Raw genomic sequence first — 27,125 nt, forward strand, 5'->3', positions numbered from 1 at the left:
GCATTTCAAAATTATAGTTCAAGCCTTTATAATAATAATCAGTTCATCAATTAAGGCTGACAGAGTAGAGATTTCAATCGAAACGAAACCAGAAAATGCCTCAACATATACATAGTGTGGTAAGCCATACATGTTAATATTCATGAACTTGTGCACAGCCAAATGAAGAGGATTGTCTATTGACTTATGCCGCAACAAATAAAGGAAGGTACCAGGAGAGATTTATCATGTTGAGCCATATAAACACAGATACAAGCATGAATATTAACGAGGTCAAGTTTTATGATCTCATAAGCATGTGTCATACTTACATCGTATTATTAAAGTACAGCTAATTAGACGTACTATTTCAGAAATATCTAATTAAGAATTTTATGCTCATTGATTAATTTAATGATATGCACACAAAAACTAATACGGTTGATTGTATGTATGTAGTGTGACAGACCTAATATGTCAAGGATGAAAATCATGGAATTTTTGGTTCTTGTCTTGTGTTTAAAAGCCATTTCTTGCAGTTTGATGAATATTAACATTTGACAAGTAGAAGACGTCATCTACCTACCAAGTATGAAAGTAATTAAACTTGTTCTTGTTGAGATATCGTGTTTACAAGCCGTTTTGCACGATTTCCCCCCCACTCATGAATATTGAAGAGGTGAAAGTTGTTGTTGCAAAAAACGTGTACTTACTCTATAGATATGTATAGCATGACATTGACTCATCTTGTGGTTGAAATATCGTGTTTACAATGTAGCCATCACAGCTACACTCACGCACACACACACACACCCATACACACGCATACACACCAGCACGATCAGGCTACTGAGCCTTCGGCATCATAACCCAAAATTACTTTCTACGAGACTGTTAAAAGGGTAAATAATCAAGTTACCTGCAACTGGATACTAAGCTGGAAAAGATTCTTCCCAAACTTCCCATATCTTGCTTCTATTTCCAGATTGACAGTATCTTTGATCCCTTGATTCTGAAGATGAAATTCTTCCTTGTGTCTGTTCTTTAGCCATAGGTTTTCCATGGCAACATCCTTTAGGGAGAATAATCAGAGGGTATTTAATTATCAATTTATAAAATTTTAGACTTTAAAGCAATTGTGTTGATAGTGAAGTGGTTAAAGTTAATGTGCTGACAATCTAAGGATTAAAGGTTCCAGTCCTGCACCGATCTTTATTCTGTGACCTTAGGAAAGACAATTGATCTAAACAGCCCCTCGTTACCCAGATGTATAAATGTAACCCCGCGAGGTAACTTTGACCATACTCTCATACTCACATTGAGTATCAGTACAAATTGAGAAAGAAACAGTTTCAATATAACATATGCAATGTTTATTTGTAATTAATGTATGATATAAACATCAGTTTACAATAAAACATATGCTAGCACTATTACATTGCCACTCAACAGATGCATACAATTATTCTTCCAACAATTGCAAATTACCCGTGGAACAGGAATTACCTGCTTTCTTTACACGTTGGTAATTAATCAATAAGAATATTTGACAAACATTACTAACCACTTTCCTTGGGTTACACTGTGAGGTACTGGAGTAAGTGCTAACACGTAAAGTTGCAGTCGAAGACTTGAGTTGAACAGAAACAGGATCATGAATTATGGATCCCTTCTGCTGATATATTTCTTCATTGATAAGGCTCTTTCAATATAGAAATGAAACAATTTAATATTACATTATAATTAATGTTCATTTAAACATTACATCAATGCATACACTGCTTAGTTGTCCCATGTATGACCAGAAAGCAATAACATATCCCTGGTATTACCCTCTCATTAACTGTTGTGGCCATTAATTGGTAAACAAACAGCTTCTATAAATATCTGATACATATAATGCAATAGTGTCTAACTATCTGTACATATTTTCTGTCCAATCTCTCATCTGGTTGATTAACTGGACTGACGAACGTGTTATCAAACACTGTCTGAGCTCTGTTGTACAACCACAAGCCTCTTACTTGAATCCCCACGTAGTAAGGGGAATATAAACTGAAATTGTGATGATACTATTATACATTTGATTGTTGACTAGATGGATAATCAATGACCATTCATAGTCTCATGTTCAATGTTGTGAATACAAACTCTTAACTCTCTAATATTGGACACCTGGTCAAAGGTGTGCTTACACATGCGTATGTCTGTTTTTTAACAATTGTTGCCAGTTGTCAATGACCACATACAAGAACATATTGAACATTCAATTTTTGATATATGACATCTGGTCAGTGTGTTTTTGACCATTGCAAAATTAATTTCAACCATCAATGACCACAGAAAGCTTGCACCAACTAACCTCACATGACCCTTCCCTTGACTATATGATCACAATTTGACTTTCAGAGAGGTTTGTGCCTGAAGAATATCAAGTTAAACTTTATCATTCCAAGTAAACTTTGACATCAGTTAAGTTTGAATTAAGACAGATAACTGGAATCTGTGACATAATTAATAATACCACTTGAGCAGACAAATCTACAACTTACTTTATGTTCCAGTGAGTCATCATTATAAAACCAAAGATGAATTGTCAATTGATCCCCCGATTCATAAACTCTGTTTACAATCGGTAAGACACAGACACGCTTCAAAATCTTGGGTGTAAAAGGGACGTGAAGACCAACGAGACATGGTTTCTCAGCTTCAACTGCAAAGTGCTGACTATTCATAGAGCAGCTGAAGTGTTTCCTTTCTTGGCTCCATTTGATAATTTTATCTGAAGGTAATATCATTTTGAAAACTGGTAAATGTTTTTAACATGGTGAAAGGTACGAAGAAATCCAATCCTAAATTATACCATAGATGGTATCAAAGAAACAGTCTGGCAGTAGAAAATGAAAAGATGTAATATTTTGATTCTAACTCTGTTTGTAGTTTTAAGGTCGCCAGATAAAATTTTAGTTGCTCTTTGCAGCTTGTCATAGATTGAAGAGCTTTTTCCTTTAATAATCTTGTTTATTTCTCCCTCAAGATGGTGTATTTGAAAATTTGAGGTCAAGGTAATACTGAGAAGAGACGGGTTCATTGACTTAATACCACTCTGATAATTGTTAGTAATGAATGAGAGTTACATGACATTGTTTAAACACTGTGAAATATTTTCACAACTTACTGCTTAAATCAAAGTCATCTAGTATAAATTACAGAAAAAAAGCCAAGTTTAAGACCATTTGATATAACCTGTTGACCTTTTGACGCTAGGGAGTGAAACTGATAAATGGCCACTTGAGTGTGCTTAAAGCAGCCAAAACAAGAGTATCAACTATTTAAAGCAGATGTCATTCCTGGATGACTTTTTCTATTGTTGAAGATCACTTAAGGTTTATTTTATATTGGGCCCATTCACAAAACTGAACTGAAATGAAATTGACCAAGCTGTGTTCACCAAAAGGAAATCATAACATCTGTTAACTCACATATTAACTGTAGCTTTAATTTTGGAGATAGCATGCTTACAAAGATTACATACGTTGACACTTGTTCTCCCAATGTGACCTTTGACATCTGCCAATTTCAATAAGCTTCTACATACTATTTGTGAAGGTTCACAAAGATGTACATTTTGAGTTGTCGTGTTAACAAGGTTTTCAAATTTTGACTTATTTTGGCCTCAAGTAACCTTTGATCGTCACAGAAAGGAAAGTTCTTTTACTCAATAAGAAAGATCCACAAACCAAGTTTGAAGTTAATCCAAAATGAATTTTTCAGTCACCATGTTTACAAACAAGTGTCACACGCTCACATGCTATCACCGTCGCATTTAGATTCCTTTGCTTGTGGCAAGGAATTAAAAAATGACTTGTTGGGACAATACTTCCCTCTTGATAAAATTATTCCTACATACATAGAACCAGACATCCTGAAGACAAGTTAGTGATTGTCTTGCTAATTTTAGTGTTCTTGTACTCAGGTGACTTCATCCCAGCATTACTTGATAAGATAAGATAAGTAAGATAAGTAGAACTTTATTACTCCAAAGAAGGAAATTAAGATCTTGCACATAAAATGTAAAAGACAGTACAAAAATATAGCTATGTTACAAATATGAAAAACAGGGAAAGAACGGAATGATAAAACATTAAACAATCGAACAATAAAACACACATAGGCAGGACCTAACGGCTCAAGTTATCATTGTAAAGCCTTATTGCACGTGGAATAAACGAATTGCGATGACGGTTTGTTCTCATGGGTGGGAGACGCAGTCTGCCAGTGCCCCTAGTTATGATATTATCGTGCAGATAACAGTGAAGCGGGTGATCATGGTCATTCCAAACAATGTCTAGTTTGTTTTGGAGCAAGCACACATAAATTTCCTCAACTGTTGATTGGGGGTCTCCAATGACTCTACCCGCTTTACGAATAATGCTGTCAATACGGTCTCTGTCAGTCCCCGTGGCGTTCCCGCCCCAACCGACGAGACAATACCGCCATACGCCACAGATAGTAGCGTTGTAAAAAATATCCATTATAGAAGTACGGACGTTAAAACTGGCCATTTTATTTAAACAATACAACCTGCTATTCAGCTTCTTGATTAGAGCATCCACCTGATCGCCCCAAGTTAAAGAATCGTTCAAGTGAACGCCAAGGTACTTGTAAGAGGACACCCTTTCAACTTCCATACTCTTGATAATGACAGGTGGTGGTGGGACAGTACTACGGCGGAAATCAATAACCATCTCCTTCGTTTTGGAGATATTCAATTGAAGAAAGTTGGTGTCACAGTAGTCCACGAATGACTGCAGCTGGCGGAGATATGCCTCATCATCATCACCATGGATGAGACCAGCCATGGCTGTATCATCAGCGAACTTGATGAGGGGGCACATCTCCTCCTGAGACCTACAGTCAGCCGTGTACAAAGTAAAGAGAAAAGGTGCAAGGACAGTTCCCTGGGGAGCTCCAGTGTTGGACAAAATTACACCTGACCGGCATGTAGGACCGAGACTAACAAACTGGGTTCTTTCTGTCATATAATTCATTATCCAGTTAATGAACCCATGAGGGATGTCCATTCTGATCAGTTTCTTTGTGAGAATGTGTGGCTGGATGGTATTAAAGGCGGAAGAGAAATCGAAAAACGTCACACGTGCAGAGGTGCCTTGTTGCTCTAAGTGAGAATATAACCACTGAAGTAGAACGAGGATTGCATCCTCGCATCTACGACTGGCTTTGTAGGCAAATTGTAAGGGGTCTGAAAGAGGGGTGACCAAAGGCTTAAAGTGGTTCAAAAATAAACGCTCACAGACTTTCATGGGCACAGCCGTTAGGGCAATAGGGCGGAGGTCATTCATACACGATATGACCGGCCGCTTAGACACAGGAGCTATCCTAGATTGCTTCCAGAGATGAGGCACCTGTCCCGTTTCAAAAGATAAATTGTAAATTTTAGTAAAAATATGAGCCAACTCTAGGGCACAATATTTTAAAACTCTGGGTGAAACATTATCTGGTCCGGCAGCCTTTGATGGATGTAACTTTAAAAAATGCCTGCGAACCTCATTCTCTGACACTACTATGTTACAATTAGAATCTGTTAATGAAGTTTTCAAACCATGGAGTTCATCCGAAAAATCATGATCATCAAAACGGTTGTAAAATGTGTTCAAATGATTGGCATAGTCTGTGGTGATTGCAGGTAAGTGGCAAGATTTAGACTTATTGCTATAGCCACTCATAAGTCGGATACCGTCCCAAACACGTTTCATATTATTGTCTTTGAATAAGCCCTCGATCTTGTCACGGTAAGCGGATTTTTCTTCGGCGATCACCTTTTTGAGCTCCTTCTGTACCTCTTTCAATGCATTTGTGTCACCTTTTTTGAAGAGTCCTTTCTTCTTGTTGATAATTACCTTCACCCTCTTCGTAATCCACGGTTTATTATTCGGGAAGATCTTAACCTGCTTCGATGGGATGGTATTCTCGACGCAGAATGAAATGTAATCACTTATTGTCTGGGTTAGCTCGTGCACGTCAGCGCTGGCCTCCACGAATATATCCCAGTCGGTAGAGTCCAACTCTGCCCGGAGATGGTCAATAGAGGCATTATTCCACTGCTTTACTGCTATTGTTCGGGGTTTCTCCCTTTGTATCTTGGGTCTATAGCGAGGCACCAGATTGACAAGGTTGTGATCGGCTTTTCCGAGTTTGGGTAATTGAATGGACAGGTAAGCATCTTTGACATTCGTGTACAATAGGTCCAGGATAGCTGCATCTCGGGTCGGGCATTTAATCTGTTGGTAGTAGTTCACGCTACTCCTTTTAAGATTACAGTGATTGAAGTCGCCATTGATAATAGTTAAAGCATCTGGGGCCATGGTCTCAAATTGATCAATAATGTCAACAAGTTCTGATGCTGCCGATTTGGCTACGTTACGATTTGGCACATAAACAGTATGAACAATCGCATGCGAAAACTCTCTAGGCAAGTAATAAGGGCGTAGACTAACAGTTAGAACTTCGATATTCGGTGAACACGAATGGCGCTTGATGAGTGCATTGTTCTGGTGGCACCATTTCTCATTTACGTAAATACATACACCACCCCCTTTTCCTTTGCCAGATTGGGCAGTCCGATCCCCCCGTAATAGTTTAAATCCATCGATTGAGACATGTGAGTCGTTATGATGATCTGTAAGCCAGGTTTCGGTGAAGGACAGTATGCTAGCGTTACGGAATTCGTGGAAATATTTACAGTTAGCAGAAATCTCGTCAATTTTGTTGGTCAGTGATTGTACATTACCCATTACGATGGCTGGTAAATAGGGCTTGTGCTTCAGTTTCTGCATTCTCTTTCGCACGCCTCCTGCTTTGCCGCGTTTCCGTTTGCGAACTTCCTTGGGGATCGATATGTCCGCACTGAGTACACGTTGTAGGTCGCCGTGTATAGGCTTACTACGCAGTGCATAGAGTTCGGCTGTAGTGTATCGGATACTGACAGGTGGCAAACAATTCTCCATTTCCCCGAAACAAGGATATAAATACCTTGTGCAGCTATGTAGATTTAAAAGGTATTCAGGCTCGTGTTTACAAGCCAATAGGGTAACATAAAAATGTTGAAGCTCATATACATATTTCTGTTGAGACAAAACATTAAAGTGATTAAATATTATGATCGATGGACTTATAAAACACAATTCACAAGAAACCGAAACACACCTGTTTGTAAAACACCTGAGAACACATCTAGACCCATCTGGTCAGCTGGAGTAAAAGCACAGTGTGGAATAATCAAGGTGACAGGCTTTTGTAAGGTAAGGCTTTCTGGACCAAATTTCACAAAAGGGGTCAATCTTAAACTCTTCTTTGAGATTGGTCCTTTAATGGCAGGGTCAGTAGAAACCCACAGACTAACAATCCTTCCAGTGTGTAGTGCCCCAGCTGGTACAAGGAGATTAACACCTGCCATAAACATCTCTCCTCCATGCTGATCAAAGTATTGTTCTTTATAAAGATTGGTTCCCGGGAACAAAGGAAGTCTCTCTAGAGGAGAAAAGTAACATACTTCAAGTGAAATGAAAGTATTTTGTCACTTCAATAGAAGAAGTGTTAATGCATAAACTGTTTCTACACAAATTATGAAAAAAGCCCTTTTAAAACAAAACTGCTTTTAATTTCTACTTGTAGAAACAAAATAATTAAGAATCAAATTCAATTTTAATTTTCAACATTGAACATTAGACATGAAATGATTGACCTGAGTAAAGAAAACAGATATAGAAGAGAATGTTTCATTGACAGTAACAAGAATTAGGTTATTTAGGGTATCTAGAACATATTCCAATATGTAGCAATTATGTGATATGTGAAAATACTTTCCTTCTATGAACACTAAAACAGCAAGGGCATAATGTGGTCATATAAAATTGAGATTAATTATATCAGCAAGAAATATAAAAGAACATAAGGTATCTATACCATGCTCTTCCTTTGCGAGTAGTAATAGCCGTCTTCCCAAGTCCAGTTTTCCATGAGACAATTTCAAGGCTCCTTGGATATCCTGTATCTTATATCCCTCTTCTATCAAAATTTTGAAATTTATTGACAATTTTGATTCCCTTTTAGAGATCACTTCCTGTGTCTCTTGAATTTTTACCTGAAACAATGTTCAAATATAACAAATTCAAATTTTTATCATACCTTCATGAAGAGATGAAACTAATAACTGCATTTGATTTGGCTTCATTAAATATTCTACGCAGAAATTCTGTGCACTTGATTTCTACAACCGTAACTTTAGTTAAACAGAATAATCAGTTTGAAGTGTTCCTTTACAACAAGTAAAAGGAAGACTTTTAGTAATGGAGTAGTAATTAATATTTCTGTTTTGTGACTTGTATGACAGCAAGAAGGATACTTTTCATATCTTAAAATACAGTACTAAACCAATTTAAGATCTTGATGTTATGCAAAGTCACCATTATATAGCGTCATAGTATAGCGTCATAGTTTTCATGACGTCACGGGGGAAGCGCAGAAGAGGGCAGACATATAACTGTTCTGCCCAGTGTATTAAGTATGGAGAAATCTGTAACTAGCGAAAAACAATACCTTCCTCAACAGTCTGTTACAAGAAAGTTAAGATTGGGATTTAGGTAAAAAATCACAGATTGGTACATAAGACATCAAACAAAACATCGAATGACTTCATTTTTAAGAAACTCCTTGCATTTTTCTCCTATAAAGCAACACAAACTCCGCAAGGAAAAGTAGTCAACAAATGACGTCATTTGTTTACCAAGTCGAAAATGTATGATATCGTCGCGGGGAACTGCTAACTGCTACGACATACAGTTGGTATCCACGCATACATAGCATGCATAGCTAGCTCGCACATATTGCAAAATGGTGGCCGGTGGCATTGACTATATAGTCTAGTTGTGTGACTGGTTTGGCCGAGATTCGATATTGTTATCTACCTTTCCCCTGGATAGATATAACTCGGAAATAAATCTTGGTCTTAACAGCTAGACTAGCTGAGTGCAGTGCTACTGAGTTATTTATCAGTGTTATAGGAACACGAAACTTGCGCAATTCTCTGTTGTGCACCCATTTTCAGATATTTTGTTGACTGTCCGTGGAGTATTGTTTATGTCTTTGATCTTGGTTAGCACATTTTGCCTATGTCGTTTTGGTCACAGTGGTAGTTTCCCGTATGACGTCTATCATCTTACGGGATGAGCTTGGTAATTAACTTAATTAAAACAGCAAAGAAACAACCGTGGAACTCCAAATTTGGAGTATAGGTTTTGATATATAACTTCTCAATCTGTGGCAGTTTGAATGGAATCTGCTACGTGTCACTTGACCTTTAAAGTTTCAAAGTCTTAACAAATTTTATAAAAGCACAAACCATTTTCTTATCATCTTGCTCGTCTTTGTTTTCCATTCCACCCTTCTCATGAGATGTATCGATGTAATCCAGCACCAGTCTTGCCACCTTATTAAAGTGAATAGCTTTCAATCCTTCATACATTCCAATCATTCTCTCTGGCATGATGAGCTCTCTTTCATCCAGTATTTTCATCAGCATCTTTCCAGGTTCCGCTGATGTCTGAATTTTTTCATTTTCTGCTGGCTTGAGTGCAAACAACATGCCTAGCTTTTCACAATGTTCTTTATCCAGAAGTTTTGCAATGTCTCCTCTCAGCTGTTCATATTTGTGTAAGCCTGAAAGTGAGGACATTATATCCACTTTACATTCGAAAAAATATAGTAAAGAGTGACAGGTTTGAACAATGAGTAATGTTCACAGCTAACATGCACAAGTAGCCTACACAACTGGCCCACATGAAGTATGCAACCAGCATGGAGAACTTTGGTACGCAAGTCGACTTCTGGTGCATGCACACATTAAATTGGTAATGCATACTGTCCAAAACTTGCAAGAGCTTTTCAACTTTAAGCCCTTGTCTTGAAAAACAAAATGCTAGTCTTGTCTACAGCTTCACTTTCTAAATGGCATTGAGCTACAAAGTAGGAAGTGAGTATACTAACTAAAATTCTTTCCATCAAAAATGTTTCTGTTGATAAAATGTTTCCAATAAACTAAGTTGATATAAGTAACACACAGGTGTGTCTACAGCTAAAACTAAATGCTATGATCTTTCCACCTCTACTTAGACTACTTAGACTCTACTTAGACTCACCTGAGTCCATGTTCTCTACGTGTGCTTATTTTTTCATCTCCACTGATGCACACTGAAATAGTGTATGTCTAGGATAATGAGCATTAAGTTTTCTTAGTTTCAACTTCACTTAGATGCAGGTAAGAGTGGACTTCTAAAACTACCTAAGTCTGCCTATGTGTTTCACTCCCACATTAAAACTCACCTGGGTGCAGAATTTCTTGACTTTCTGGAGATAAGATAATGTCTTTCACCTGAAGAAGAAAACAAATACACAAATTACTTGACTAATAAAACTTTATATGTAAGAATGTTTAACATACAATTATGCAGGCTATATAATACACCCCTGTGAATGATAAGGTTTAAAATAGGAACTTAAGGTAGAAAAATAAGGCTGTAAATGAGATGTAACAACAAGTAATAAATATGTGAAATCCCAAAAAGAGAAGGAATGCTGATGACAACGTACCTATTATTTATGCAGTACTCATTAATTGGTACAAAAGATACCCACAAAACAAAGTTTCCCATAAATGTTGACCTGTGTATGTAATAAACACACAGGTCATATATACACTTTTTCAGCAATTCACTGCATTTTAAGATACTCATTATTTACAGAGCAACACGAAATAGTATGGATAAGTTGGAGAACAGGATCAAAACAAGAAATGTAAGAATACCAGATTCACTAGAGTGACTGAAAACAATTAATAGAAGTGACAAAGAATAGCTAATTCAGTCGCAGCGCTGGCATTACACAATGACACAACATAGTTTTTTTTTATTTCAGCTTAAAAACAGCTACAAGCTTCCAACAGACATGACATTACTAAGCAAATAAATGAGCAGATGGGTGGAGATGCCGCTTAATGTCATGTAATGAAGACATTTTAGAACACAAACAGATGGAAGACAATCAGCAGACATAACGCACCTTTGATTGGAGGATAAGGGCTGTCTGGTTCATTTCATGTTGTGATACTTTTAACTTCACATCAACCATGCTAGTGTCTCCATCGTTGTTTCTTTTAAGTCTGAACTGATGAGAGACTCTACTGGCAGCACAGAGGTGATCAATGTCTACATGCTAATGGATAAAAGATATTGAAAATCAATGTTCTGAGGATGAGAATGCTTGTTAAGTTTTCAAAGAAACGGTGCCACATATAACATATAAGAATTAAGGAAAAGCTGGTAAGCAACCAAGACATGTGGTAAAGTAAAAACCGTTACATTTCATGGGCAGCTGGTGAAGATTAAACTTCCTATTGTAAATAAGAGTTCCATAACATTATTCAGGTTTAGATTGTTACCAGGGTTAGGCACCCGAAAGAAATATATTCGAGCCATGGGTATTCATGTCATTGTGTATGAACAACGGCTCATATCAACCATTCTCTGTTTGATGAGAGTTCAGATATTTACCAGTTAGGCATGTCATTTTCTCAATCATACCTGCTCTCAGGACAGCCACTTAATCAATATCCTAATCCAAGAACTGAGAGTGTGCCACAGTATCTGAATACTGCCTCAAATACAAATGGAGGTGAATAAAGCCCGGGTCACATCTGCGCGAATTAACACGCGATTCAACTCGCAATACAATTGAAGTTGAATCGCGTAGTTAGACACGGGTATCAACTTGTTGCGCAATAAAAGTTGCGCCGTCGATTCGGGTTGATTTGCACTGTAGTTGTTTGAACAGTGGCACGTATGTGACCACAAAGTTGATTTCGAAGTTGAATCGAAAATCGCGTGATTTTAGTTGCGAGTTGAATCGCGTGTTGAATCGCGCAGATGTGACCCGGCCTTTAAATACATCCCCCAATCATCATCACCAAAGTACAGCTAGGGTGAAAGAAGCTGTTTGCAAACCCGTACGAAAGAACATAGGACCATACGTCACTCCCTTATTCACGAACCGGGAAGACTAACCCGCACAAGATCCTGCTCAACAACACTGTACAGACGAAGTATGCCTATAATTGTGGTTCCTTCTGGGATTTTGAACCAGAAACCACATAGTTGTAGGGCAACACTCTAACTGTGCTACACAATTTGGTACACTTCATATAACCAATCCTCAACTATAAGTTTTGTCATATTAAAAGACAAACTTTAATAGCTTTGGTAATTACAAACCTTTGTTGATTCTTCCTTCGTCAGATGGTAACCATCACCAGGTGATGACATGATCAGATCAATGTAAGAAACATGGTCTCTGCCGTCATATGTCCGGGTAATTGGAAATGTTGTATAGTTTCCTAGACATAGTTTACAACGTTGGTCCTCTAAAAGCAACTAAAACATAAGAACAAGAAGATATACATTAAAAATAAACAAGTAGAGAGTTAATTATTCATTTTTTGGCACCTTCACTCTGTACAGGGAGATCAAAACTGCTATAGCAAGTAACATTTTCTTTGTTTCCATAATTTGCTCACGTTACCAATTTTTGCTTCTTTCTTCAGATCCGCACACCCTCTAAATCCTTGTTGAGCAAATGATGAACCACAATCAAAATTTGGGTCCTCTGCATTGTTTTGAGAGGAAACACATATTTTGTAAGAAAATGAAACTTTGACCTAAGAAATAAATGATAATGCTAGTAAAATACCATCATTGGCCTTCAATAAGAAGCATTCTTCCTTAACGACTATGGGGATACTGTCAGTTTTATCTAAGCACAAACGCTTTTTGACAGAAACATGTTTTATGTCAACGTCAAGTTTAAATATTTGCATTTCAAATGTAACATTCTTTGTGATGTGCTACGATGAATCAATAAATAATGTCACACAATGTGCCTTTAAAAAATCACTTCATAATTTGCCAGTCACTATACAAATCATGAAAGAAAGTAACATTGCCAGTATCCGACTAAAAATCACAATATGAAACAGCACTGACCTCTGAGCTACTACAGATATCACCATTGTAAAATGTGATTATCCTCACCTTGTACTCTTCATCACTGTCCTTACAGAAACAAACGGTTACTAAGACATCATCTTTGGCATCAAGTATCCCATCAATAAATGGAACAATACGGAATATATGCTTTTGTTCTGTTCCTTGGCTTAGTAAATTAACAAAGACGTAGCTCAGGATGTTAATATTAAGACTGATCTTCTCCTGGTCTAGCTTCCAATCAATAGATCTCTCCTCAGTCCAAGTTACTTCACCTATAACAAGTAATATTATATAAAAATATACTATTTGTTTAACTTACATACGTTAAAAATCAATAGCGTATTAAATAATATATATTTAGATTTGCACCGAACTGATTTTTAGCATATAACTCATTTTACTTCTCCTGGTACATTCAACAATGACATTTAAAGTGCTTATTGGTCACCATCTTTACCTTCTTGTAAATATTCTTCATCTTTCAGACCAGTGAAGATAATAGCATCATGTCGATCTGGCTCAGGGATAATAGCAGAGTGAGGAATAGTTAGCTGGGCTGGCTTGTTGAGGGCGAGGCCTTCTGGCTCTAACTTTATCAGAGGTGTCATTCTGCCCCTACGAGCACTGCCAGGGAGTTGTATGGTGGGATCATAAATAACTTTAACAGCAATTACACGATCAAAGGATAACGCGTCTTCAGGAATAGTCAGATGTACCCCCATGATGCTCATAGTTCCACCTTCATACTGTATCCTGTGTTCAATGTATGAATGACGGTGCCTCATTTCAAGTATTTGAAAATCTTTTCTTTGTTTTGGTAGTTCTTCTCCCTCTGTTCTCTCCATCAAACTCTCCTTACTACGTTCATAGTCTTTTTCGCTTTCATCAGACCCTTGTGATGGAGTTGATTCATCATCAGAGTCAAGTTTGACTTTTCCAACTGAAAACATAATAATGGAAACACAACCACCTTAAAATGAACTTTGACATTTAAAAACCAACTCAGAGAATAATGTATTGCTCCAATTTTGCATAGTTGTTTCGTCTCCTATAAGCTCTATGGTTCCTGTGTATTAAAACTGCTATGCATCTTTGCACTTGCATAGCAATTTGCCTATGTATAGGCTTTCTGGTCACTTCGCCAAACAACCATTTCGCCCAACTGCCATTTCGCCCAACAAGCATGGTCATTTTGCCCAACCAGCCTGGTCATTTCGCCCAACCAGCCTGGTCATTTCGCCCAACCTTGTTGGTCATTTCGCCTAACCTTGTTGGTCATTTCGCCCAACCAATTTTTTACTCATATTCAGTCAGAATAATACAATTTTTTCTATTTCACTAGTTCAATTTGATTTATTATGAGTTATATTACTTCGTGTTAGGTAAATAAAGTGATGTCCGTTAGATATCGATTGGAGTCTGAGCAGTTATTTCGGGTATAATGGGAAGATTACACTACTTTAGGCGGTTACGCATACAATGGAAGTTATTTTATTATACAAACAAAGGGGAATCGGTCTCCATAAAAACCTATCAAACCTAACCCCTAAAACACTGATTCATCGTACCGACTAACAATTCCCGAACGTTTCCTTATTCAATTGAAAACAAATTAAAATATAAAACCCGTTCGTATTAATGAACTATTATATTTAATCAATGTAACCACTGTATCAATGTAACCACGACTTCAAGTTTCCTTAATATTCGGTTCGTACCCTGTAACGTTAACAATTCCCGAACGTTTCCTTATTGAAGTATAATATTTATTCAAGGTTGGGCGAAATGACCAGGCTGGTTGCGCGAAATGACCAGGCTGGTTGGGCGAAATGGTAAGGTTGAGCGAAATGGCAGTTGGGCGAAATGGTTGTTGGGCGAATTGACCAGCTTCCTTGCATAGCATTTTCGATGTGATACTGCTGGATAAATTAAATTATTCCCTGCTAATCTAAAGTTCTTCATCAATACAAAACCCTTGCAATTGATTAACGAGATATGTATTATTGAAGAAATCATAATACAAATGTAATAGATCAGTAACACAAGCTTTATATTGTTAGAGAACTTGACCAGTGGCAACAGACTACAGGAGTATAAAGAAATCTAACAGCGTGTCTGAGAGTGACCAAATGACTTCAAAGGATCCTTGAAGTATTGGCTAATCCATGGTTCCTAAATGTTTGAGCATTTTCTATTTTCAATCTTTGATTATAAAGAAAGGGACCAAATGGCAACAAATATTTGGTCAAAAGATCCACTTGTAATTACTTTCACCATACAAACACCATGATAAACAATAGTTTAGAACAACAAACTGCCCGAATATTAGCATCTGACTCACACACATTTTTATAGTTTTTACTGTACTGTACTTTACTTGTTTTATGTATTCTGGTTACATCACTTTATTCATTCTTACCAGGCCAGTCAAGTAGTTCTGGTGCTTGGTTTTCTTCAAACTGAAAGGGATCAACTTTAGACTGATATGGAGCTAAGAGATATTCATTTGTTCGGTTTAGCTGAATATAAACCAAACCCTTTTGTAGGTTAGTGACATCATACATATTGATAATGTTTCGTGTCTTCATGAAGTTAATCAGAGTGATTCCTGGCGTCTCTATCAGAGAAACCCGGCGTAGCATATCAGTTTCTGACGGTGGTAGACCAAACAGAGTTGCTAATTTCAGAGTGCTATCTAGAGTAAGATCTTCGGCAACATTGACCATTAATCTGCCGTAATCAGCTGAAATTTAAATAACAGTGAGAAAAAAAAATACAGTTATGGATCCCAGTCAGCACAAAAAACCACTTGTTAAAACCGATTATTAAATAATGGATGAGATCACAATTTCCTATTGATCAATTGAATATTAGATTGTGTTCTATGTATTAATATATAATAAAAAAATACATTTCTTTTAAGTCAGTTTAATATCGAAAGATGATATCATTTGTGTGGAATCAATCATGGAATTTTTTGGGGGCCACTTGCCGTTGTCAGGCAAGTATACTATGGGCGGATGTGAGTGTGCGTGTGTGTATGTGATGCCTTAGCTTGTAAACATGATATCTTAAGATTGGTAACCTCTCCAGTTATCGTATTTGGCTTCCCTCTAATTAGTACAAGAACCTTATTCTTTTGGGTGAAGGTCATAGGTCAACAGAGGGAAAACTGTGGAAATCTCGCAACGCCAGGACCTGAACATCAAAGGAGATCATACATCCAAGGTAGGATATCCTTATGTAATAAAAGGTTTTTACAAAACTTGATCTAGGTAAGGGTTCATATAGGATCACTAGCGGTCAAAACGTGAAATCCTTGTGTACAAGGATTTCTCTGTAAAACGTTATAAATGCCAACGTTGTAAACTAGACATCCCAACATAGGTTACATAGCTCATACTTTGCATGTCTCGTTCCTATAGTGAGTACAAGAACCCTATCATTTGGGGTCAGCAGACGTCCAGATTACAAATTATATAAGGTTCTAATCAGGTTAAATATTAAAAATGCAAAGTCAGCTCTCTGTTGTTAGAGTAAGCAAACAACATAAATTATCAACAGCAAACAATTTTCATCTGTCTTTCTTTCATCGTTGTGGTGTTATGTCACACGATTCTCTGTCATCAAACCATGTAAGCCCTGCCTCTCTTTAGATTGATATTGTTCTCCATCTACAGTATGAACTTCAGCCACGGTTATTAGCTTGCAACTACTCTTGTGCTGCATATGATATGGAATGTATCTAAGACAAGTAACTGTTGGGAGGGGTTTCCCTCTGTTTAAAGTACTGTTGATGTAACTGTTTACCTACACAACAAGTATTAGTGCTACCATAGCAACTGTAGCTGTCACAGTTTTAAACATAGCAATGGCATTTATATGACATTAAATAAATCAAAATTATAAATCATACTCTTCAGAATTTAGGAGGGTGTGATCTACCTCACTTGATGACATAAAAGTAGAAACATTATAAAGCGAAATTAGGTAAGGCTCTTATTTCTACAATATTTCACAAGAAAGTCATTGGAGGTGTCGTTATGCCTGATGTTATTTGCTTGTTGACCCCAGTAACATAGCTAGACATCACACTTTACACTAAGAAAACGTGCAAACTATGCAGGGTCTTGTGATGTTACATTAACACTTTGTCAGAAATTGTAAGAGTTTCTTATCCAACAGAATGCCACTATAATTGCCATTTAAGGTTGATATTAATTGCTTTAGTTTGGATGAAGACGATGTTGAGATATATTTTCTCTGTGTCAGATAATGCTTGATCTGCCTTTTTGAATCAATGTCAAGGCAATTAGATTTGTGTTGCTAAGAAACAGCGAATCCTGTCATCTGCAGTCCTACCTATTTAAACTAACAACTCTGCAATTGAAACATTGATTGCAGTAATTATTGATACGTACATCACTAAGCTAAACTTCCGGGTTTGTTAAGTTTTTGTTCAGGACTGTGGCAGTTATCTGATGATGACATTAGTTGTAGAAGGGATACTTGAATACAAGGCAAAGGATGGAAGTTAGGTGCCACCATGGAGCACATCACATGACCCTCTATTGTTATGTTTATGTTGTTACACATCTCCTAATTGACACACTCAAGCTTGTCTAGGCTCCTGTTTAAATGTGTCTATGATCGGCTCCCAAACGACCTTACTTAAGTTTCTATATTTTTCGTTCAGATTAACAACAGATAACTAGATACATTGTTTTGTTTGTCTATTTAGTAAAGTATAAGTCTCTCTTGACAAAAACAATTATCCAGCTATAGTGCTTTAGGTTTCTACACTTTCCCCTTGCTGGGCTCAAATGACCTCTGACCTTCACATAGAATTACTGGGCTCTTACAAGTGCTCATTTAGAGTAAATCGTATCTCACTATGATATCTGATCAAATTGTCTATCTTATAATGTCATGTTAAAGTTTCCAGGATGTAACCTCTGCTGAACCCAAATAACCTGATCCCTTCACCAAAACAATAGGGTTTGTACTCATTATAGAGAAGCCATAGCCATATACACCAGCTAGTGCAGTTTTCTTTCTGGAAGTATCGTATTTAGATAGTGTTTATGTTTTCACACCTGGTGACCTTAAATGCACTCTCACCTACATCAAATTATGTACAAACTACACACAAGGTCATCATCCTTTAAATTTCTGGTTCTAGAGGTATAGCACTTTTGATATATTCACATTTTTCCCTCTGACCCCAAATGCCCTTTTACCTCAACCAAAAATAATAGGTTTCACTGAATAATTACAGGAAATCCAGAAGCCACATATAAGAATTGAAAAGGCTACCTTCCGTGAAATATCATGTTTACAAGATTGTCACACTATTTTTCCATCAGTTGACCTCACATGACCGTTGTCATTCACAAATATCACTACAGATCATCTGCTCACCAACGTCAAGCGACACGCCAAGTTTGAACTCCCTGCAATTCCCATTTCTTTATGTAGTGTGAAAAAATGTTGAATTTGACCTGAAATGACCTTTTACCAATACCAGCAACAACAACCCCAAACCAGTTCTACCTAAGGGCAACCTCCATACCAGATGTAAAATGTACCCCAATGGTCACATACACACACAACATACACATGTCATCACCATCGCATAGATTTCCTCTGCCTTTGACAAGAAATCAAAAAGATTTAACCTATTTCCATGATACTCATTGATTCATTAACACCTCTGGAAAGCTCACTTGACTTACAATATATTACCATAAGTAACAGTTTAACAATCCATCCTACACTACATAAATTAAATCAAGTCACCACCTCCCCCCCCCCTTTTTCCTACATCTCCCCTGACAGCTTTGAAAATCTGCAGGTAGGACTATTGATGAAAAACTGATTTACATAAGGATACATTATACTGCCTGGAAATTTACCACAAACAGCAGTAATTATATTTTAATTGTGACCTCACCTGCCAAAGTTGATCCCTGTGATATGTCTAGAGTTTCACGTTCTGCAAGTAGGGTGTTTTCCTCCTTTACAGAAGCCAATGAAGCCTGCACATAAGCAACATAGGAAATATCTTATTTGTTGTACTGACACAATAAAAATAGAACTTCAGTTTCCTTTTCTGTCACCTGTAAAGTTACACCAATTAAGTCTTTAGCGGATCAAAACGTTTGTTTTTAGCCTAGGTGCAGCGGCGGAGCGTCCATACAGTCAGAGGGGGGGGGGGGGGCATCTGCTCCCCGACGCACTCAAATGGACTGCTGGGCGCCCTTTCCAGCTTTTTACCATTTTTTTCCTATTCACGGTTATTGACTTTTTTATTGCGCTCTCATCTACCTATTGACATTTGTCACATTTCATTCGTTGTTTATCTGCAAATTAGCAAGGCCCGGAAAGGGTAATTTCCGGCGATCTTCGGAGTATCTTTACTCAAATGGTGGAGCTCCGCTTAGATAGTGTCGAAAGCGCCCCTACAGACCATTCTCGCCCCCCCCCCGACCAATACCCCTAGATCAGCCACTGCATAGGTGAGTGTACTCATATTCACAACACACTACTTGTAGACAAATGTAGCATGGATTTAGAACATTTGTTTAACCTCCTTAATCTATTTCTTGTAAAGCTCAAGTTTATGTTGTCACCTTGTAATGCATTTACTAGTGGAACATTTGATCATAAATTCAACACAGTATTACTTTTGTCACAATATTTTGCTAACTTTACAAACACAAACTTCTTTTGCTACTGATGGTATACTGGCTACAGATACACAATATTCTATTTTCATAATTCACTTCGTATGCTTAATCATACCTACCAATGCTTCCTGATTCAAGGCTTCCCTAGTCTGCTTCAGGACTTCTTGTAAAGCCATGGATTCTTTGGCATATTCCAGTTGTAACTTCACAAGTTCATCTTTTGTAGCTCTCAGACTTGATTTAGCCTCTTCCAGCTCCTGCCAAGTAAACAACACAGTGAATGAGACAAGAAGATGCACCTGCAATTGTCACAACTTAAAATATATCCCAACATTGAAGTAGTATATGTGTGGAGGGAAAACATTATTAAAGTTGACAAATTCCTTCACACTTATTTTCAGGCAGGCTGAAATTATAACCTTTTGACCTTTATTTGAGGTGTGACTATGGAAAATTACTACCTGGTTCAGAGAAAATCACATGTTTCCAATAATTAAGTGTTGGAAATTGTTAGCTACCCTTCAAAAGGAACTTCCATAAACAGTGGAAGTATTGTTCCAAAAGAAGGAATGTAGCCTTATCACATTAAAGGTCAGACGTTCAATTAATATTCAATAAGTTCCATGATATGCTTTAATCTACTTCATTTTGTGCAATACTACATGAATAATTCATGTGTTAACTTTTGCTAGTCAACTGAAACTGTCTCCGAAGTTCTGTTCTTGAGATAATAGGATTAAATAATTTTACCTGTGCATGAAACATGTTTGCAGTCACCTTTCTAAACCACAAATGACCTTTGACCTCTGTTAACACATTAAGAGTTAATGTACATCATATGAACTAAATATTCTGCTTGCATAAAATTCTAGCGACAAAGAGCTGTTAATATGTTCATCATTTGATCTAATTTCTAAAAATATATGATGCGCTTGGTAGTGGTAAATTACAAAGTCACTTGACACTACTAGAAGGGTAGTTGTCTTGTCCATAGTAACTAACTTTCATATCACCCAAGTCAGGTAACTTGGTCATCAGATATTTATATTCACATACCATGTGAAGTCTTACCTCTTTCTGCTGCTGTAGTAGTTCTTCCATCTCATCCTTCAATGTCTTCAGTTTGTTCTCAGTTGTATTCAATCTGTCACTGAAGTGTTGTCTTTCCTCCTCTGTTTTCTTTAGACTTCCAGTGAGTTGTTGTCTTTCTTCCTCTGTTGCATGCAGTGTATCTTTCAATTGTTGTCTTTCCTCCTCTGTTGTCTTTAGTCTTCCAGTCAGCTGTTGTTGTTTTTCCTCTGTTGCATGCAGTGTATCTTTCAATTGTTGTCTTTCCTCCTCTGTTGTCTGTAGGCTTCCAGTCAGCTGTTGTTTTTCTTCCTCTATTACCTTCAGTGAATCTTTGAATTGTTGTCTTTCCTCCTCGGTTGTCTTTAATCTTCTAGTGAGTTGTTGTCTTTCTTTGTCTGTTGCCTTCAATGTATCTTTGAATTGCTGTCTTTCTTCCTCTGTTGCCTGCAATGTATCTATCAATTGTTGTCTTTCCTGCTCCGTTGTCTGTAAACTTTCAGAGAGTTGTTGTCTTTCCTCCTCTGTTGTCTTTAGTCTTTCTATAAATTGTTGTCTCTCATTTTCTAATTCTGTTATTTTATCACTGAGAATTTGTTTCTCTTCCTTTGCAGCTTGAAGTCTTCCAGTAATTCGATGCTTTTTACCTTCTGGTATTACAAGTTTATCAGTGAATTGTTTTCTTTCCTCCTCTGATGATACCTTTAGTCTTCCAGTGAGCTGTTGTTTTTTACCTTCTATTTCACTTAGTTTGTAAGAGAGTTCCTGTTTTGTGTCTTCTAATGCCTTTAGTTGATCCTTTCTTAATTTCGTGGTAAACTTTGAATCTGATATAAAAAACATTTAAGATGCAAACATGGTGAAAGATTTTCTTCCACCTTAGGGATCTAGTTATGGAAATAAACACAATTGAATGTATCATAATATTTTATGCGGTAAACACTTCCATGATAATATTGTGAAAAAAGTTGCAACAAATTTAGTAAACTCACATGTTGGATCATCGTTAGCATGTTATTTGAGGTGACCATGCAAATCTTTCACTTTCCTTGTTGTTTATTTTTGACCAATTGAACAAAGGCAAACCCCTTCAATAACCCTACCATATATCAAGAATACTAAATTACAAATTTCAAAAGGATAGGAAAGTCCAAAATGTTCTCAATATTGTCTTAAAAAAATCCCAAATGAAACTTTTTAGTGTATCCTATATGTTACAGAATTATGCAAAGAGTTGCCTTTAATTGGAGACCTTGGCATTGAATGAAACATGAAGTGAGGAATGATTACACTTCTGAACATCCAAATTGAACCCTTCTTCTGGTTTTGAAGTACTTTACAAGCCGTTGCGATGATCAATATCTTGCCAACTCAATTATCATACTGTATCAAAGGGTGTTGATGGATGATCCCTATTATATCAACCATTTGCATGTTTAGCAATTCATAAAACATTTAATTTGTTAAGCTTTCTGATATAAATATACCTTGAGCTTGTTGGTAGACAGTCAATACTGCCACCAATTTACTCAGTCCTTTGTCAGAGCATGCTCTCATTAAATGGCTGATGTCATCAACAGAAACCTTCCCTGTCTCGCTGAGATGGTGGACAAGGGATGAAAAGGGTGCATCACTCTCAATAATGTACTTTGATTCGTTAGCTGGAACTTTAAAGTAGTCAAGTAGCTTCTTACAGTCACCTTTCTCAATCAATGACTCTGAGCGCATCAGGAGGTTATCAAAAGTAAAGATGTCACTCTATAAAAAAGGCAGAACAAATCATATAAACATACTGGTGCAGCAGACCATTAACCTTAACTAAAATATTATATTTGAATATATTAAAATACTTATGAAAGGCTGCCAATTGTGTGTGCTGTTTTTTTAAGACTGTACAGTTATGTGATTCTATACATGAAGCTGTATCAGTCAGATTGTTGTAGATTTAATACTGTTGCCATCTTCAACAAAACTTATAGTTTATTGGGCTAAACATTATTCTACAAATTTAAACAATAAACACTGCATTGTAACCCATGTTTTGGGAATGTCATCATGGACCTAAAACTACTTAAAGTGGTAATAAAAAAACTAGTTGGTCAATTACATTAAAACATACACACAAAGAACCCTCTTCCTACCACCTTCTTACCTCTAACATTTTCCTTTACTTCTTAACAGTGTTGTTTTACATGAGTCTACATATTAATTACTATATCCATAATTGATGCAGTGTTTTACTTTACACAGTATTTTACTTACAGAAGAGTCATTTTTTTAACCCTATAATTTTACAATAAACATGTACTGAATGAGTACACAACTAACCTAGAAGCACTATAGGCTGGAAAATATGGTTAATTCTTGTAAGTTGCACAGCTAACCTACACGTGCTGCAGCTCAAGTGCCTGAATTATAATCAAAGTCCATTTACAATGTCAAGACTTTTAAAGATTGGTGTATTTATATATATATACTAAATTGTATGTGCATCAACTATAATGCTAAACCAAGATTCCTGTGTTACTTATTCCTGTTACACATAATTTACTATTACATGGTGTGGCCTGATAACATGCATACCAAGGCCTTTTATAGGAGAACCATTGTTATTACACTGGTTGACATGCATGGGTAGCAACGATCACATTGCATTGCACTGTGTGTGTTTGGTGACAGCTAATGAGTGGGGATCTTCACCACAGTTTATTAGTGTATTGAGTATGTATACAATTAAGCAGGATAGTGCGTATCATCACTTACACACAGTGATGTCTATAATCCTTACTGTCACAAAATTGACAGGAATACACTGCAGTAATACATTACTTTCTAAGTTTTCAAACGTAGAAATCGACATAATTTTCAAAACAGTTAATGTTTCACCACGTTTTCCCTGCTTATTCCCATATTACCTACATTACGAGTACCTACTTAGCCTTGTCAGTAATATATCCAAAATCAGATACTTTGTGTTACTTGTAAGGACTACATAACACTGTGTATTCTTATATTGGAAATCATAGGCCACCAGTGCATGAACCACTTGAATAGAACGAACAAAAAGTATGTCAACTGATTCAATGCAATCCCTTTTAAAGTAAAGCCTGTACTTAGCTACAACTTTCTCCCCCAGAAGTAATGAAAATGACTTCAATAGCTTTGTGGGTTTATCTTAACTCTGTTGACAATGTAAAAATAGCACACACGGCCAAGGTCAACTTTTCCCCTTCTTTTTTTTCTGTATTTTGGACGAATTTGCACGTAAATAAACCACCCCTACATCCCAAATAGAAGCAAGCTTCTGTCTTATCATTTCATCAAGACTAAAATACTGTCTTCAAATCAAGGTATCATCACTGCAGTATTTGATAAACGTGTTCAATATTGCCAAGCCAATCACTATGGCCTAAATTAAGATAAACATGTTACCCTTAATTGTTATTGAATTTTACCACAATGCAAGAAAAATTGCACCTGTTGTGCTCTTAACAATTGTTTGCAGTGATTTTTGTCAAATTTGTAATGTTTGTAGAATTTGAAAGCCAACCATAATGATAAAGGAACTACTCTTTTTGTCTGAGCTGTTACGATTTGCAACGTTCATCTTGCATCACATTTCCTATAATTTTCCTAGATTTTCATTATATAGAAATCATTGCCTAATCATAACTAACACTTATAACGTTCTTGGGGTACTTTGCATGCACTAATACCAAATTTGTTAAAATTAGCAGCTAGGAATTTCCAAAATTATGAAATAAAATATTTCCAAAGTGTGTGTGTGTTGCTGCAGTACATTTCAAAGTGCAATAAGCATTCCATGGTCTACAGTTTCATAAAATTTTGTCCTTAAATTTCCACCATTTTGATCTCCCTTTTAACAAACAAACAGGTAATGTGTTCTTATTAAAATTCCGCATTTCACTTATATCAAATTTGTAACAATTAACATATTGTAAGCTCAGATAATAAGAAGAAATATTTTCGAAAGGCTGTGTGTTGCTCTAATCTTGCAAAGTGCAACAAGCATCCCATGGCCGAAACTTTTCATAAAATTTTGCCGTTACTTTTCCATCATTCTGATCTCTTTCTTAACAAACAAGTAATGGTCGTGTTCATAATTAAATTCCTTGCCAGAATCAGCAAATCCCAAGGTAAAAAGATTTCCTATTTTTCGTTAAATTTTGTCTAAGTTAAAACTTGAAACATCTAAGAGTGCCTTCTCCTAACTTGTTCGCATTGAATGTAACCAAATTTGTTGATATTCAACCAAAAGGATTGCTTGAATAAAAGTGATAACAAGTCCTTAGTTTTACCATAGGCCTAGATATCCTGTAGTAGTACTTACTGTGTGATATTCATATACTTCTCCAGTTTCTTTGGTAACCACAAACAATCTGTTTATGTGATTATTGATCCTGATTCTCCAGGAAAAACCAGGAACTTTAAAAGAAGCCAAGATATGACCCCCAGAGATGGAAGAATGACCCCTAAAGATGGACGACAACACCCCAGATAGAGAGTAAACAGATAGAGAGTAAACAACAACTTGTCTACTCCCACCTTCACCCCATAATATAAATATTAATTGTTTCTCTTCACTGACTGTTATACTCATTGCACCGCTGTACTGTTTGTTTGTATATTCATGTTTTTTTTCTCCCCCACTATTGCACATCAAAGCACTCCTACCAAAGCGTGGACAGATATAGAGTTTATTATTACTAACTGTTATTTCATCGGGCCAGTCTCTAGGTAGTAATCCTGTTAAGGTGATTGTCTCTCGTGTTGTTAAGTGTTCCAAACTTAAGACAGTCACCTTATTGCATTCTAAACCGACATAGACTAAACCATCTCTGGTTGTCATACACGAGGCTTCACCGTTAAACTTCTTTTGCTTGACCAGACCGCCATTACTACTATCGTACAATGCTATCGTATCCATACAAAACGTTAAAAACAGACGATCATCCAGTAAACGAACTGACCGCCATTCTGAACCAAACTCGGTAAATTCCTTAGAGTAATAAGGCTCTGACGTCAGTAATGATTTTTCTTGAGAATCTGAATCTAAATGCAACATAAACAGATCGATAAAGCTGCACCGCATATCTTCATTACATCCAGCTACAGCCAAACGGCCTGTATCTAGCACGTCCATTGACCACACTTCGTATCCATTTTGTGCAGTGAATCGTGGTATCGTTGTATATACTCTGTGTGTGTGGAAGGCAAGAAGTGAAAAGTTAGGTCAAGACGGGAGAGCTAGCTGAAGCAAGTTTTATTTCTTTGTACACTCATCTCCGGAAGTCAAGAACTTTCTTTGTGACGGGTTGCCCCATTGGGAAAAAAAATTAAGGGACTTGACTTGACTTGATCGGAAACACGCGTTATCTTAGCTTGGGACCTACTCGACCTGTGGAATATTACCAGTAGCTTACCCACGCAAGATACTTAATTACAGCTGTACCAGTGTTCCTTTACCGCGGGAATTTCAACCCATATTATCTCTATTTGTTCGGATATTGCCCCGCTCGCGTTAATTACTGGTTCGCGAGCTTTTTTCACCAGACTCAGTAACTTAGCATTCACATCCGGTCTGCGCCGCAGGTGATAATATTCTCTCAGCGTAGCCTAGCACGGTTACTGTTCATAGGATAGTAAGCCTAGGTGCCCTACATTACCATTACAACTACTAGTACTACTACTACTTGACATCACATGCGAGAAGTTCCAACCACGACTTGGCGTAAATATTCTCACGCCACCGATATAAGCTTGGACTGAGCGACAGTGCACTGTGTGTTTGTTTTAGTGTACTGGAGGACCGGCCACTTTTCTCTTAATTTACTAAACGGACAAATCCGGAATATAAGATCAGAGGTGGCCCTCAGGTGGGTGATTTATAACATCGGTTTTAAATCTCTGATTTAGAGAACATATGCTCTAAAGTTGTATCCATGGTAACGAAGAGTTGAGCATGATTTTTGATCGAATGAATGTTCTTCGAAATTAATATATAGCTACTTAATGTCTGCGAAATTAATATATAGCTTCTTAGGTCTTACAAATGGTACTGAATTGTAAAAAAAGCTATTGGTTTATGCATATAATCAAAAGTCGTGAACTGGCACAATGGCATTTGTCCAGAGCAAATCAATCGACATATAGTAATCTCGAAGATAGAAGAAACGAGACGTTCAAGGCCTAATAATCAGGATACTGGCCTATAGACCCACGGCTTTACAATAGTTTCCCATTAAGAATAACC

General features: G+C 36.9%; 2 protein-coding genes across 3 annotated transcripts in view; both read right to left on the reverse strand.

Annotated features, from left to right (window-relative positions):
• The window catches only part of LOC139982008 (uncharacterized), a 100,729-nt gene that overhangs the window by 15,579 nt on the left and 58,025 nt on the right, over positions 1 to 27,125 (reverse strand). The gene's annotated exons all lie outside the window — the stretch shown is intronic.
• LOC139983256 (uncharacterized) overlaps positions 1 to 27,125 on the reverse strand; it is a 32,482-nt gene that overhangs the window by 2,003 nt on the left and 3,354 nt on the right. The window contains exons 3-19 of one of the 2 annotated variants that reach the window (XM_071996681.1): positions 25,203 to 26,070; positions 22,339 to 22,609; positions 20,855 to 21,678; positions 19,903 to 20,040; positions 19,048 to 19,132; positions 15,514 to 15,837; positions 13,552 to 14,034; positions 13,140 to 13,366; positions 12,324 to 12,482; positions 11,116 to 11,268; positions 10,381 to 10,429; positions 9,401 to 9,717; positions 7,966 to 8,143; positions 7,207 to 7,530; positions 2,532 to 2,761; positions 1,544 to 1,681; positions 899 to 1,051 (exon numbers count right to left, since the gene is read on the reverse strand). In XM_071996681.1, coding sequence (XP_071852782.1) covers positions 899 to 1,051; positions 1,544 to 1,681; positions 2,532 to 2,761; positions 7,207 to 7,530; positions 7,966 to 8,143; positions 9,401 to 9,717; positions 10,381 to 10,429; positions 11,116 to 11,268; positions 12,324 to 12,482; positions 13,140 to 13,366; positions 13,552 to 14,034; positions 15,514 to 15,837; positions 19,048 to 19,132; positions 19,903 to 20,040; positions 20,855 to 21,678; positions 22,339 to 22,609; positions 25,203 to 26,070 — 4,921 coding nt within the window. Of the gene's footprint in view, positions 1 to 898; positions 1,052 to 1,543; positions 1,682 to 2,531; positions 2,762 to 3,889; positions 3,976 to 7,206; positions 7,531 to 7,965; positions 8,144 to 9,400; positions 9,718 to 10,380; positions 10,430 to 11,115; positions 11,269 to 12,323; positions 12,483 to 13,139; positions 13,367 to 13,551; positions 14,035 to 15,513; positions 15,838 to 19,047; positions 19,133 to 19,902; positions 20,041 to 20,854; positions 21,679 to 22,338; positions 22,610 to 25,202; positions 26,071 to 27,125 lie in introns of those variants that run through there. The other variant, XR_011798574.1, reaches the window with a different exon arrangement.

The sequence above is a fragment of the Apostichopus japonicus genome, chromosome 16 (assembly GCF_037975245.1).
Source record: "Apostichopus japonicus isolate 1M-3 chromosome 16, ASM3797524v1, whole genome shotgun sequence".
In the NCBI taxonomy this organism is placed as follows: Eukaryota; Metazoa; Echinodermata; class Holothuroidea; order Aspidochirotida; family Stichopodidae; genus Apostichopus; species Apostichopus japonicus.